Source organism: Camellia sinensis, chromosome 14, assembly GCF_055761805.1.
Source record: "Camellia sinensis isolate YWXY chromosome 14, ASM5576180v1, whole genome shotgun sequence".
In the NCBI taxonomy this organism is placed as follows: domain Eukaryota; kingdom Viridiplantae; phylum Streptophyta; class Magnoliopsida; order Ericales; family Theaceae; genus Camellia; species Camellia sinensis.
The window spans coordinates 80,463,776-80,479,948 of record NC_138974.1 but is presented as its reverse complement, the minus strand read 5'-3'; the positions used below and the strand labels follow the sequence as shown (position 1 = coordinate 80,479,948).

Below are 16,173 nucleotides of genomic sequence, written 5' to 3'. Positions count from 1 at the left end.
TAAATTTCTAGTCGATGCATATTTAAAAAAAAAAATGTAGGTTATTTTTACATTATTAAAAAGATTAAAATTTAAATATAGAAATATAAAAATATATATATAATCGCCTCACAATAAATTAAAATTAGTTAATAAGGAATGAAAGATCAAGAAATCATTTGAGAATAATAAATAATTCAAACAATTTTTTATTTCTTATACCTAAAAATAAAATTAATCTTTACTTGAATGGAGAAATTATTTTAGAATACTAAAATACTCAATTAATTTGTTGTATAATACTTAAAATATATTTCTCCATCTTCATTTTTCCCATTTAAAATATTTTTATTAAATTAAATCTTAAAATTAATTTCTCACCTTCATTAGTGGCTAAATTTTTACTTTATTTTTTAATTTCTCACCTTTATTTTGTTCCATTATTATTTATAGCGAAATGTTATTATTCAAATTATCTAATTTTACTTCTTCCGTATATTTAATACTCATAAATTTTATTGGCAAAACCGAGAAATCGCGACTCTAATACTAATTTAAACACAACAAAATAAAAAAAAATCTAAATAAAAAATATATAAATTTAATTTAATTTAATTTACCTATTAAATATATATGAAACTATTATTTATTTTTCATAATTTTTTAAAAATATAAATGTAATTTCTTGACTCTATTTTTTTCCACAACAAGTTTTTGAACTTTTATAAACAAAAAATAAAATAAAAATTCAACCATTAATGAATGTGAGAAATAAATTTTAAGATTTAATTTAATAAAAATGGTTTAAATAAGATAAATAAAGATGGAGAATTGTATTTTAAGTATTATACATAACAAATTAACTTAGTATTTTATTATTCTCAAATAATTTCTCCATTCAAGTAAAGATTAATTTTAACTTTAGGCGTAAGAAATGATAATTGTTTGAATTGTTTATTCTTAAATGATTTCTTAATCTTTCATTGCCTATTAACTAATTTTAATTTATTGTGAGGCGATTAAATTTTTTTACTTCTATTTTTTTTTTTTTTTTTTTTTTTTTTGTAATCATGTAAGAAATATTAACCTTTGTTTTTTTAAATATCATCAACTAGAAGTTTAATGACTCAAAGACAAAAATTAAAATTTGAGAATAATATATAATTAAGAGAAGATAAAATAGTAATTTTTTTACATATGAATAAATAAGTAATGCAAATTGTTAAGAAAAAAAATTAATCTATGTATTTTAACTTTAAAATAAATAAATAATAAATGAATTACTTAAAATAATAAATTTCAAGTTATTTATGTGGTGTGGAATAAGCTTTATATTAAACTATTGGGATGTTATCTAACATTAATTTTAGAGAGATTATTTATTTTTAAGTATTTTATCAATAAAAATTTAGTTTTTTTTTTTGTTAAATGATTTAATAATGTCTTAACAATTTCAAGATTTTATTTAATATTGCATGAAATTTAAGAATTTTATTAAACAATGGTAAAATATGTATGAAATTTTGATAATATATATGCAAAACCTCAAGAGAGGTGAATGAAATTTCTTATTCGAATAGATAAAGTAATTAATGGAGAATTTCGTCATTTTTTGTATGACATCAACATAACATAAGCAAATTCTGTTAAATAGCCTATTAATGGAGAAATCTTGATAATAATTTCAAAAGTAAAAAAAATTAGTTTAATTATTGAAATCATAGAGGTCTCCGTAATTATCAAAATTTCAAAAAAGTGGAATTTGCCGAAATTATTTTGTTATGAATTTCTATAAAATAAAATAAAAAATACATGACATGACGTTTTTGTAAATTCAAGAGTAAATTTTATAAAGTTAATGATTTTTGTAAATCAAAGGCTCCGTTTGGTAGGCAATTTAAATTATAGTTTCACCTATTAATTTGAGTGTGTTGTTTGTTTTGAACTTTCAAATCATAATTCTACACTCATTTCTCAAAACTCAATTCAAAATATAATCATTACTTTTTAAAACTCATAACTAAACATATAATTCAAAACTCTTTTCAAAACTCAATTCAAATCAATATTTTAATTTTTTAAATATTTTAAAAATATTTTAATTTTGTTAAGATTTTAAATATTTTAATATTTAAATATGTTATGATTTTTTTAATTTTTTAATTTTTTGAATATTTTTAAATATTTTAATTTCAAAATATTACGATTTTAATTTTTTTAATTTTAAAATATTTTATAAAAATAAATTCAAACTCTATTTTATAAAAATATTTTTAAATATTTTAATTTTTTTTGTTATGTATTTGGTTATGATTTGAGTGTAGAGTTGTGAAAGTAGTATAGAGTTTTGAGTTATGTGTTTGGTTATGAGTTTTAAAAATAATATTTTAATTGAGTTTTGTTTTATGTGTTTGGTTACGATTTGAGTGTAGAGTTGTTTTTAAATTTAAAATATTAACATTTTAAATTATTTAAATTTTTGAATATTTATTTTAATTTTTTACTTATTAAATTTTTTAGATTATTTAAATTATTTAAATATTTATGATTTAAATTTTTTGAATATTTATTTTAAAAAAAAATTATTTCCGTTGTAGTATTTTCAATTAAAAAATTGATTAATGTTATTTTTTGTTAATAATAATTTTTTTTAATTGAATTTTAAAAAGAGTTTGGTTATGAGTGTTGATCAGAATTTTCAATAGTGTGAAAGTAGTGTATTTTGTTATGAGTTATAACAATTTGAATTAAGTTTTGAAAACTCTTTCCAAAACTCATAATCAAACAAATTTTCTTACTTCACATGTCAAATCAAACTTTCAAAACTCAATTTCATACTCAATTTAAAACTCAATTTAACACTCTATTCAAAAACCATAACCAAACAAATTTTCTACATTCAAACCATAATTCCACAACTTACAAACTTAAAATACAACTCATACTCTCAAATCATATTTACAAAATTATACCAAACGCAACCAAAATTTTCTTGTAATGGGCACCAATAAACGCCAATAATGAGCATTAGTTAGCGTAGCGTGTCTTGCACGTAATCAATCAATTGTGATAAAGATATCTACACATACATGACTCTCACAGCTCTCACTATTATCTCAATCACTTATAATGTGAGGTCTATCCATATATAAATAGACCTCACACACATCAACGGTCAAAATCAAATTAGGAGTTATGGAATCCAAAAAAGATCGTCCCAAACATTTCTGTGCTGTCAATTCACTGTTAGAGAATATAATGTAAATGTGTCCACATTTAAGAACTTTATTATAATTTAAAGATAAATTATTTATTAATTTAAACTCATTTATTTGGAACTAGTATTCCATATAAAAGGGAAGAAGGTTTTTGAATATTTGATGGGACTTTTGTTTATTTGTCAAAGTGTGAGCCGTTAGATTGGTTCAATCCCATGGTTGAAAATGTTTTCCTCACTTGGACATTTCAATGGTTCTGATTTTTTTTTGGGTGAATATCAAATGGTTGAGATCAGTTTTCCTTTTAGCTTTTAGATTTTCACATATTTACACAGACATCTTCTCTCTCTCTCTCATTTTGATTTCAAAACCGTTTGAAGCTCTGCTCTCTCACATCTCTTCCTCTTCCTCTTCCTCTTCCTCTTCCCATCACATATCTTCCTCTTTCCACCAAGCTTTCTCTCTCCGGTGGTGATTAGCTCCAACGGAATATAGCCCCGGTGGTGATATCCGGAATATAGCTCCATCTGCCTCAATCTCTGTCTCCTCTCTTCCTACACAACTCCAAGGTAGAAAGCTATCCTCCATGTTGTTTTTTGTTGTTTTTTTTAGGTGGTGTAAGAATCTAGGGTTTTCCCCCTCTTCTATTTCTAGAATATTGCTCCATCTGCCTCAATAGGGGTGGAAGAATCTAGGGTTTCTCCCCCTTCTATTTGGGTTTTGAAAATAGGGATGGAAGTTGTAGTGATTAACCCTAATGAAATCTAGAGAACCCAATATGTTGTTCTAGAATTGAGAATTATGAATTTCTTTTGTATACATAAAATTGGTTTAAAGTTGTATGTAAATGCTAGGTTTTGAATTTCTAGAATTTGTATACTCAACTTCTGTTTCAGTTGGTCGCTCTGTGTTTTCGTCCTCTGTACAAAACCCAAAAAGGAAAAGAATTTAAAGAGAAAAAACAAAGACAACCCATTTTTTGCTGATTGAGTTTATAGTTTTCTTGGCTCATTTGAGCTACCAAACGGAGGTTCGGACTCAGTCCTATTGCTCCTTTTTATATTTCTTTTAAATGTTTTATTTCATGTTGTTGATTATTAGTTGAACTCAGTCCTGTTGCTGATTGACTCAGTCCTATTGCTCCTTACACCATCTGTTTGTTCCAACAGAAAGTAGTAGTTGCTAGAAAAAAACCCAATTCTTTGGATGGTTGCTTTTATCAGTTCTTCATATTTCTTCTATTACTTCAATTGGGTATGTGGGAATTTGAGTTTTCTTGGAATATTTTTTTCTGGGTATACTTTGATTATTATGCATTCATGAGGAGGTAAAAATTAAATAAATATAATCAAGGGTTTAGATCCAGAGGCTTCAATTGTTTATGGGTCATTTACATTGGGCTCCATAGTAAAACGCACAAAACTGATGACAATGTTGAGATTGTTAGGAGTGAACACATTTAAGGTTAATTGTGAAATTGATTTTTGATTTGCCATAACAACTACTGTTTGAACAACAACATGAATTGTGATTACTGTTCCTGAAAATTAGATTGGAATTGGAATCAACTTTTCATCAAACAATGCTCTGCATTTAGTGGATGTATGTAGATAATTATAATTTCTTTCGTTTATCATTTTTGAAAGAAAATTAAATTTTTACGAATTTACATAGCAAATATTTTTATAAAAATATGTAATTTTAATATAAATTCATATACTTACATAAATTTTTATGAATTTATACATTCTTACTTATATAAATTTATAAAAATTTACGTAATTTTATATAAAATTACATATAAATGTATTACACAAAGAAATATTTCCTCATTTTGAATTGTAGGGTGCTTGGAACCATGGTAAAATTCATAATTTTTTTTAACTTTTATTAAAATTATATCAAAAAAATTAATTTTTAGTCGGTCTTGCAGACACAAATTTAAAAATTCCAAAAAATAAACTATTAAGAAATTCAATTGCTTTGAATTTTTTTTTTTTTTGGGCCTTTCTAGACTTCTTTTCAAACTTTTTTTTTAAAAAAAAATTATTTTTTCAATCCATTTAATCCAATAAAATTCAAAATCCTAAAGCTTATTTACATTTTTCTTTAAATTCAGTAACGACGCAAAATAAGTCCAAAAAAAAGAAGAAAAAAATCTTATAAAATGCTAAAGACAGCCATGAGGCTCTAAATAGTGTTGACGTGTGTAAAACTTGAATGTACCATTGCTTTGCTCTTCTTCTGCTCTATCCTGTTCATCGGTCCTAATTTCCCTTTTCATTGGAGGCCGTAACGACGACGATGACCCTACTCTTCTTCCAAGATTTATAGAGTGTGTGCTATTATTAGAGGAGGGAGAGAGAGAGAGAGATTGATATTTATAAACAGAAAAAACTATACGTATATATGTATCTATTTTTATATATTAAATAGGGAATTTTAGAGAGAGAAATGTTGGGTCTGGAGCGGTAGCTAATATGGAGAAGGATTTTGATTCAAAGCTAAGGATTGAGAGCAATTCTTCCAATGGAGGGAACATATCCAGATCTAAGAGTTTGAGAATTGTGCATGTATATAATCATAGATTATGACCACGTTTGGGAACAGGCTAATTTAGTAACTTTTTTGCTATTTGATTAAAATATGAGCTAAAAAAAACTAGTATATTTGGGATGACTTTTTGACTTTTTACGAAAAGATGTGCAAAAAGTAGAGAGAAAAGAAAATCTTTGACTTTTTGATATGAGTTGTTGGTTTTTTGGCTAATTTAGTAACTTTTTGACTTTCTAGCTAAAAAGTTGGGTTGCCAAACGAGACCTTAGTAACTTTTTGACTTTTTAACTAAAAGGGAGGGTTAACCCATCATCTCCTGAAAGTTTTTAATCTAATCCGTTTATTCTGTTAATAAAATAGACCAAAAATATGTTCATGTACGTGTTATATTAGTGAAAAAAAAATGATAGTTAAGGAGGGTAAAGTGTAATTTGCCCTATATATATATATATATATATAGTGGTGGTATTATTTTAGTCAATTAATTTTGGGATGGGACTATTTGAGCTTTTTTCAAATAAGTAAGACTTAAGGGTTGTTTGGGATGATCTAAATAAGTGCACTTTTTGTCTTTTTACGAAAAGATGTGCAGAAAAGTAGAGAGGTGATGTAATGAAAAAAAATAAAAAGATAAAAAGATGAATTATTTAGGGGATACCAAACCAGTCCTTCCAAAAAGCCAATAACCCATACCAAAAAGTCAAAGATTCTATTTTTTCTATACTTTTTGCACGTCTTTTCGTAAAAAGCTAAAAAGTCACCTCAAACATACTAGTTTTTTTTAGCTCATATTTTAGCCAAATAGTTAAAAAATTACTAAATTAGCTTGTTACCAAACGAGGTGGTATCAAATTTTAGTTTAAGGGGTTCGGTCCACGGAGTCTATTTTTTGAACCCGTTTTGATAATCCGAACCGTTGAATATGTAGAACTCGTCGAGTACTACATCTTTATAAAAAAATTCACGTTGATCGGATATCAATAGCTATGTGATCAAATCAGTTTTATATAAAAAAAATAGACGGTGAAACAATTAACGGTTGATAAAAAATTATTTTGTTCACATAGCTATCAATATCCGATCAACATAATTTTTTACAGACATATAGTACTCAATAAATTTTACACATTAAACAATTTAAATTATTAAAACGAGACCGTAGTGAACCTCCACGAACCCAAGAGGATGGTCCAGTCCGATCTTGGACTGGACCAAAGCCACTGCCTTTAGATAACGCTGATGGTGATAACGGTGATGGTGATGGTTGAGAGGGGTGTAAACTATAATTTTCCTATATCTATCTATCTATCTATACTATTATAAAGTAAACACCTCTTATGGTGTCCTGAAGCTTTACTCTCCTCGTATCATGTGGCAGTATTTTTTTACCCATGACCATGGATTTAAGTACGAGAACTCATACCACTTAAACTAAGTACACATTATAATATTAATTTCATTATTATTTTTTTTTATTCCGACTTATTTAAATTGCACACACGTGCCATCCACTAGTATATATATATATATATATCTTGTGACGAAAATCCTAAGCAAACGCAGTTCTTACACTCTCAACTCTCGAAACTCAGATCGGTTGAAGATTTCTTCGACTCCATATCGCGATTTTGAAGGTTTGTTTCCAAAAGCATTCATAATCGAAATCCTAACATTCGCAATCCAAATCGTAGTCTACTCCAACTGATTTCGGAGTTTCAAATACGTCGAAAACGAGTAAGTTACATCCAATCGAAACCCTAATCTACTGTAATTTTCTTTAATATCTTGTTCTTGTTGTCGATTACATTGTAATTGTTCTTTACAATCTGATTATTGCATTGCTTATTTGTTCATATTTCGTTGCAAAATTCATTTTATTCAAATTAGTTGCTGCAAGTCACACCCAAATCAATTTTGTATAAATAAATTTGAGAAATTTCTCAATTTTGTTAAAATAAAAATTACAAATTTCTTGGCATTTTCCCCCTTCCTTTTCTTTATATCTCCATTCCCTTTCTCTGTTTTTCTTTAACACACTTGTACAAAACTAAAAATATTGAATAGAATTGAGAAAGTCTTCAATTTGTGCGAAACTGAGAAATTCTCAATTTTAATTGAGAGAACAGTTAAAATTGAAAATTTCTTAATTTCGCATAGCTATATTTTTCAATGCTCTATATAGAAAAACGAAACTGTTTAGTCTAGAGAGAAAAACAAGACCACTTGCTCCACAGAAGAAAGCAAAATCATTCAATACTTATTCAAATCTTGAAAATCAAAATTACACAACTAGAATAAGAATTTGAAAATCGATAAACTCGTTCAACCAATTTCACGAGCTACCAATAACGAATTTGGAAACATTTACCTCATCTCCTTAGATCACAAACCGGGCAAATTTGTTGTAGGACTTATCCTAGCATGTGTTTCACAGATGAGACCTCTAGGTAATTAACCCATATTTTTAATTAAAAGTATAATTTAGAGACATCAATTTTTAATATGGAAAATAATAATTACTTTTTGAAATGCAAAACCAATATTCAAAATTGGATTTAGTAAATTCATTCATTACTATATTTAATTTCTTATTTTTGGGAATGAAATTAATTTCTTATTTTAGTAAATTTTGTTATTTAATTTCTTATTTTTGGGAATGGAATTAAACTTTAGTTTCTATAAATGACAAAACTATAAAACAAAGGTAGACTTTTTAATGCAAAATAAGTAAGAATAAAGCTATATTAGAGAAAATGATCAAAGTATTTTACATATCATAAGCATACATAAGGGTATGGATCAATACTCTCTACTTTGCTATTAACTAATAATGTTATTCGAATCAAAATAATGGTATTAAGTACATACTGATTGCTGATTTAATTAAGCATATAATTTTCTTGTATTAAAACTACAATTAAGTACACAATGATGTAGTTGAATATGTACGGGAAATTCTATTTCCACACATATAATTACCTCAGTGCACATCGTTTCTCAATGCACACAATGAGTAGTTTGATTATTATTTTTTGTTCTCGTTCCACACACTAATTATACCAATTATACCCTTAACTCATATATTATACACACACCACCTCAATCCTCTTTCCACACACTAACGTTTTTTCCACACACCTATTCAAACTTGAAAAGCAACGTCTTCCATATTTCGATTCACAGTGAAGACTTCAACAGTGAAGAGAAACTCCATTGAACAAAATGAAAACCTGAAAAACTCCATTGAACATATCATCTTGCTCGAGATCAATTTTTTAATTTTTTTTTCTTTTTCTCGAGGCTTTATAGAAAGAGTGTAATGGAAAGGATGGGGTGGTTTCATGTTTGTTTTATCAAATAGGATAGTTAAATAATAGTTTAAATGTCAGATCATTATTTGCAGCTTCGTGGGTTTGGACCTCTTGGCTGAAGCTTTTTTGTCAGAAACGGAATTGTTACCGTGCTGATGCTGCACGCTGGATTTGTAATTGGTTTGAATTTTAAAGTGATGTTGTTAGTGAAGTGTGGAAAACCAAGAATTTACCATCCCAATTTCCCTGACTTTGCAGCTCAATTCAAATTTTAGTTAAGATGTGCCAAAAAAAAAAAAAAATTACTTATCACAATTGCTCTGATTTTGCAACTCAGACTGCCGAAATGATTTTATTGTCAAAATTGGTTATTGGCTTCTAAACAAATAATCCCAATGCTCTGTTTATTAGAAACTTGGGAGCCAATCTGTTTCTATATGTGTACATAAAATATTTTCATATAATATTATGAGTGTGGTGGATGCGCATTATAATCATTTTAGTTTAAGGTATAAGTTCAGAGAAGGAGAGATGATTTCAGAGAAGGAAGAAGAAGCATCAGTTCCTCGGCGCTTATCCTGCACCACCTGCTTTGATGCTCTCTGGTTTTGCTATTGTACGCCTTCCTTACACCTCTCTTTCAATTTGATTTCCTTATATTGTATTCTGCATGTACCTGGTAATCAATATTTTTCTATCTGATTGATCTCCAAAACGAAAATCATTTCAAAAAGCTTATCTTCATTTTAATCTTAAAGATGTGTTTTTTTATATTAATTTTTCAATTTCGCTGTATTGTAAATCATTCTACTCGATATGCAAAATGATGATTAGGGTTTCGGCATACATTTGTTTGTTCATGATTTGAAGCTTATTTTTCCTTCAATTTTACTGTAGCTATTAACATGAATTGAATTCATTTGCATGAAAGAAACATTAGAAACTTGAATTCACTGGCACTATAACCTGCTTCTCTTGAACAAAATTATGCCCTAATATACAGAACCAACTATGGGACATACATTTGGAACAATTTGAGTGAAACAATTATTAGTTTTTGCTCTTGAAACGCTTGGTTCTCTAAAACTTGATTTTTTTGGCCTGGATTTGATATATACTCGACCAAATTTTTATTCGTCAATGGTTGCAGTGCACAAATACTGCTTTTATGTACTCATCATAATTAGAGTTACAAATGCTCCTAATGACGAGTTCTCCCCTGCTTTTTGGCTTCTAATTTACTCTTACAACCATTTTAGCTTCAAATATTCAATTCAGATGTTTAACAACAATGGTATTAATTGATTGATTAGAGCAATAGTTTATACAACATTATTGGAAATTGTAAATACAAAAAAAATGCAAAATAAAACAGGACTCATCATTGCCAAGTAGCCATGAAGGTCTAAACAAGTTGGATAGAGCAACAACAGCCCCTGGAGACCTTGGCCCTCGGTGCACCTCTTGCCTTGAATAATTAGGTGAAAGAGAATTGTTACAGATGCTTCCTAGATCCATTATTCTACATAGAACAATAGAAGGGATTGTGGAAGTTCTAGATTGTTATAGAACTATGTAGACCTAAGAATGACAAGTTCAATAAAAGTAATATTTTTTGATCATGTAGTTATCGATATAGTACTCACGTGAAATCTTGAGAAAATTAGTATACCGAATTATTTCAACAGCATCCATTGAGGATTGTCCCCTACAAACTCCCAGAAAGATAAGGGAAATAAAGATAAAAAGATAGCCGAGAGATGCTTAATTAACTTTTTCCCCATAAACCCAAGATATTCTTTGAAGACTAGTCAGGCACTAAGGGTCCATTTAAGTTTGATGACAGTTTTATGCAGATCATGCATTGTCTACTCTACTGCAATTTCACTAGGCATTCACTTTGTCCTTCTTCAATCTCTTTAGTGGTTTTTTTGTTTTTTTGTTTTTTGGATTGTCAAACTAATGGCATTCATGATTTCTCAGCTCCTGTCCATCAGATGCAGCAGTATTATAGGCTTGGTGTCCTTGATAACTGTTCCGGAAAATGGAATGCTCTTGTTGATTGCTTAACTCTGAAAACTAAACGAACTTCTGTAGTGGAGGTATGTCCTTAAACCTAAATTACTAGTAGGAATGCTAGTAACAACCTCAGTACATGGGTTCTAAAATCAGTGTTCGCATACATTAAGGCCTGAAGCTGTTTTTTGGTTTTTACTTATACTTTGGGATAATTGATGGCCCACAGTCTGTCAGATACCTTCTTGATGAACAATACATGTTCTGCCAGTCTAAATTTAAAGTTGCTATGATCTTTTATTTACTTTTTTCTTTAAAAGAACATTTTTTTAAATATATGTCTGCTTTGTTCATATTTTTAAAAAGATATTTGTTAAATTTTTTGATAGAGATAAGATTCAAACCCCCAACTGCACAACTCCCTCTCATATGCCATGTTAGTGTCACCCTTCCCCCATAACAACGAAATTCTTGTATGTGATACTAGAGTAATAGATTACAAACCCTGATTATGATCACTTCCTAAAACAGGATAGGGTGACCATGATTATTAATTTATTATTAACTAAAGTCTGCTTGGACATTTTTGCCCTGTTCTGGTGTAACACCAAATTAAATAAAATTTTTTGCACTGTAGGATGTAAGATCCTCTTTATCAAGTGCAAAAAATGACTTTATTGTGGTTGATCCAATTTTGGTTTTCTAGACAGTTGTAAGAAAAAGAAAAGGAGAGAAATAAAAACCTTTGCAAATGGTTATTTGCTTAAGGTGATTCCAATTTGAACAACCTACAAGAGTGAATGTCAAACCACAATTTTGCTATTTCCGGGTTAAGAATCAAGGTAACTATGTGCTTTTTTTTTTTTTTAAACAATATTATATATGTTGATATCATGTGAGTGGAGCCGTTATTGTTGTTGACAAAATATTTTTCCCCATAATGAGTGTTGTAACAATTCACTTCTTGATTTTTAGTATTCAAGCTCTCAGCTCATTTTTTCAGTGTTTCTGCCCCTTGGATGTGTATGTTCATACTTGCACAAGTGAAATTGTGATTACTACTACCCTCCTAGATGTGCATAGAAATAGTGACTTGTAAATGAGAATCTAGTAGGCAGTGGCATGGCCAACACGACACGTGTCCCGCGTGTCCGAGGCATGTCAGTGTCCAACACGTTGTGGACACGGCTACGATGACTAATATGAAGTATCTGTGCTATGCTTCATAGGTACTGCCCTACTCAGTAATTGGTACTGATGTTTGGATTCTTGGCTTCTTTGTAGCGGAGATAAAGAAGTTGATGCAGGCAATTTTTTCTCAAGTGATGTCAACTTATTCATTAGGAAGGGAAATTTGGAGATAGACAACTTTTAAAAGGCAGAAGTTTGGAGAATCTTCTTACTTCTGCCTGACGTCTGGACTGAAGTGGTTGAGCACTTGTTCTTGTCTGTTTAGAAGATGGAATTACCATTACTTGTAATATTTTTTCTATTATTATATACTTGTATTTCTTCATCATAGCTTGAGATCACGCCCACATTTTAGGTTGTGATGGAGGGAGACAATTATGCCTTTAAAATTCAAGCTATGTCATGCATGGTTTTGAATATCGTCCCCCAACTATGTTGGGTGATGAGTATCAAGTTTTTGTCCTTCTGATAAAAAATAACGCTCAATTAGTACACATTTATGTATGTTTGGAAGGGGAAAGATTGAGTATACACCATAGTATATTGGTTGGAATTGAAAATCACTTGCGTATTGGCGGTTCCCAATATGTATTGGCTCACAGTCAATTTGTAGTCAATACTATCAGCTCATAGCCGATTCAACACAAATATTTTTGAGGTTAGTGATTTTAAAAAATTCACGACCACAACACCCAATTCTCAAGACATATCAGTCGATACCCCCAATACTGTTACATATTCTGATACTGCTATTTGAAACCAAGCCCGGATCCTCGGCCGCACAAGCCTGCCGCCATCCTTGCGGCACCCCCAAAACGATGTCGTTTTGGGGGAAATTTCAATTTAAAAAAAAAAAAAAATGCAGAACAGAAACTAGAGGACAGAGGAGGAGAAGGAAGGAAGGAAGAAGGGAGAAGAAGATGGGAGAAGGAGCAGCCGTGGCGGCCCCATATCCGGGCTTTTCTCTCTCTACAAACCATCGCTCTCTCTCTCTCTCTCTCTATATATATATATATAACTGATCTGCAATGGCGAACATGAGTTCATTCAAGGCTTTGGCTGTCTTCTTCGTTGTCGCACTCTTCTCCGCTACTGCATCTGCACAAGAGGCTCCCGCAGCAGCGCCCGGCATGGATCGGCATTTGTGTTGCCGATCTCTGCCGCCGTCGTGTGCTCGTCCGTGCTTTTGTCCTTGTTCACTCTGTTCGCCTAGTCCGGCCGGATCTGGGGCTGCCACGGCTGCTCCTTCTCCTCTCTTCTTCGCCCTTCTTCTCCCTTCTTCCTTTCTTCTTCTCCTCCTCTGGTTTCTGTTCTGCATTTTTTTTTTTTTTTTAAATTGAAATTTCCCCCAAAACGACGTCGTTTTGGAGGTGCCGCAGGGATGGCGGCAGGCTTGTGCGGCCGAGGATCCGGACTCTTTGAAACCATGATGTCATGTGCAGTTTTCTGTGTTCTGCTGCAAATAACAAGCTGATTGCCTCTTAATGCAGGAAATCCTGGAAACTCGAGAGAAAGCAAAGCCACACATCTGGTCTTTTCGGACACCAGAAGAAGCGGCATCCCATTGGAAAGAACTTTTTGGAAATTTAGACGAAGTGGAATGACTTCTTCTCTATCTTCTATTTTCATCTTTGTTACTCTTTTCAAATGTCTAGCAATGACAAGAATAAGAACACAAGAGAAACCAGGTTTAGAGAGGTTTTGATCTGTAATGTTATCAACAGGTTTAAATGGTTACATGAGAAGTTTTTCTTGAGCAAGAGTAAGCATGACTTACAAATTTTACGTTGTTTGACATACTTGAATTGTCCTTCATTATATTATTTGTGTTGAATATTAAAATTTAATTATGAATAAGAACAAGTTATAGATTTTGTTTTGATAGTCTATATAGCATTTTTGTTTAACAAATGCCCCACCTGAATTGAAACAAGAGCCCTATGAGAACAATTCTGATACTCTCATTTCTCATGTTATTATTAAAATTTGCACCTATTAATATAAAGAAAAATGCTTGGGAGCACTAAAAAGGGAACACTAGAGGGAGCACTAATGATTTGTCAGTGGGCTCTGCCCACTTTCTATGCCATGTTTTTGTTTGTTTTTTTTTTTTTTTTTTGCCATTTTTAATGCATTAGTGCTATTAGTGATGTATTTTTAGTGGTTTAAATCATTGTTATTTATACACGTGATAAATTCTCTATTAAATTTTTTACATGTGGGATTCACACATGTGGATTTGTGTGGATTTCATATTCATGTGAGAGATTTGATAGAAAATCTGGTAGATTATTTGAGGTTCATAGCAATTTTTAATATAAAAAATTTAATCTAGTAATGTGCCATCTATTGTGACAAATTTGGAATGTTTTATTAAATTTTTAGCAAGTTGAACGTTTAATCATTAACTTTATAAAATTTACTCTTGAATTTTCAAAAATGTCATGTCATGTATTTTTTATTTTATTTTGTAGAAATTCATAACAAAATAATTTGCGTAAATTACATTTACTTTCTTGAAGTTTTTAATAATTACGGAGACCTCCTCTATAATTTCAATAATTAAACTAATCTCTTTTACTTTTGAAATTATTATCAAAATTTCTCCATTACTAGGCTATTTAACAGAATTTATTAATGTTATGTTGATGTCATACCAAAAATGACAAAATTGTCCATTAATTGCTTTACCTATTTGAATAAGAAATTTCATTCACCTCCATTGAAGTTTTGCATATATATTATCAAAAATTCATACATATTTTACCATCATTTAATAAAATTCTTAAATTTCATACAATATTAAATAAAATCTTGAAATTTTTAAGACATTATTAAATCATTTAATGCAAAAAAAAAAAAAACTTTATTTTATTGACAAAATACTTAAAAATAAATAATCTATCTAAAATTAATGTTAGATAACATCCTAATAATTTAATATAAGACTTATTCCACACCACATAAATAACTTAAAATTTATTATTTTAAGTAATTCATTTATTATTTAATTTTTTTTAAAGTTAAAATAAATAGATTGATTTTTTTCTTGACAATTTGCATTACTTATTTATTCATATGTAAAAAAATTACTTTTTTATCTTTTCTCAATCATATATTATTCTCAAATTTTAATTTTTATCTTTGGTTTATTAAACTTCTAGTCGATGATATTTAAAAAAACAAAGGTTAATATTTCTTACATGATTACAAAAATTAAAAAATAAAAATAGAAGAAGAAAAAATTTAATCACCTCACAATAAATTAAAATTAGTTAATAGGGAATAAAAGATCAAGAAATCATTTGAGAATAATAAACAATCCAAACAATTTATCATTTCTTACACCTAAAATTAAAATTAATCTTTACTTGAATAAAGAAATTATTTGAGAATAATAAAATACTAAATTAATTTGTTATGTATGATACTTAAAATATATTTCTCCATCTTTATTTATCTCATTTAAACCATTTTTATTAAATTAAATCTTAAAATTTATTTCTTACATTCATTAATGGTTGAATTTTTATTTTATTTTTTTGTCTATAAAAGTTCAAAAACTTGTTGTGGAAAAAAATAGAGTCAAGAAATACATTTATATTTTAAAAAAATTATGAAAAATAAATAATAATTTCATATATATATAATAGGTAAATTAAATTAAATTTATATGTTTTTTCTTTAGAAAAATGTTTTATTTTGTTGTGTGTTTAAATTAGTATTAGAGTCGTGATTTCTCAGTTTTGCCAATAAAATTATGTGAGTATTAAATATACGGAAGAAGTAAAATTAGATGATTTAAATAATAACACTTCGCTATAAATAATAATGGAACAAAATAAAGGTGAGAAATTAAAAAATAAAGTAAAAATTTAGCCATTAATGAAGGTGAGAAATTA

At 29.0% G+C, this 16,173-nt stretch overlaps 1 protein-coding gene across 16 annotated transcripts; it reads left to right on the top strand.

Annotated features, from left to right (window-relative positions):
• The first annotated feature begins 3,507 nt into the window (after positions 1-3,507).
• LOC114281052 (uncharacterized) lies at positions 3,508-14,031 on the top strand. Of its 16 annotated transcripts, none has more exons than XM_082905740.1 (5): positions 3,508-3,766; positions 7,346-7,487; positions 9,586-9,680; positions 11,048-11,166; positions 12,310-12,688. In XM_082905740.1, exons 3-5 carry the CDS (start codon positions 9,596-9,598, stop codon positions 12,442-12,444), a joined length of 339 nt encoding a protein of 112 aa, XP_082761866.1. In that variant the 5' UTR covers positions 3,508-3,766; positions 7,346-7,487; positions 9,586-9,595; the 3' UTR covers positions 12,445-12,688. The 16 variants fall into 16 exon arrangements, with proteins under 16 accessions (XP_082761866.1, XP_082761864.1, XP_082761867.1 ...); XM_082905738.1 differs by having other exon boundaries at positions 9,581-9,680; XM_082905733.1 differs by having other exon boundaries at positions 3,511-3,766; positions 9,568-9,680.
• Positions 14,032-16,173: the final 2,142 nt, after the last annotated feature.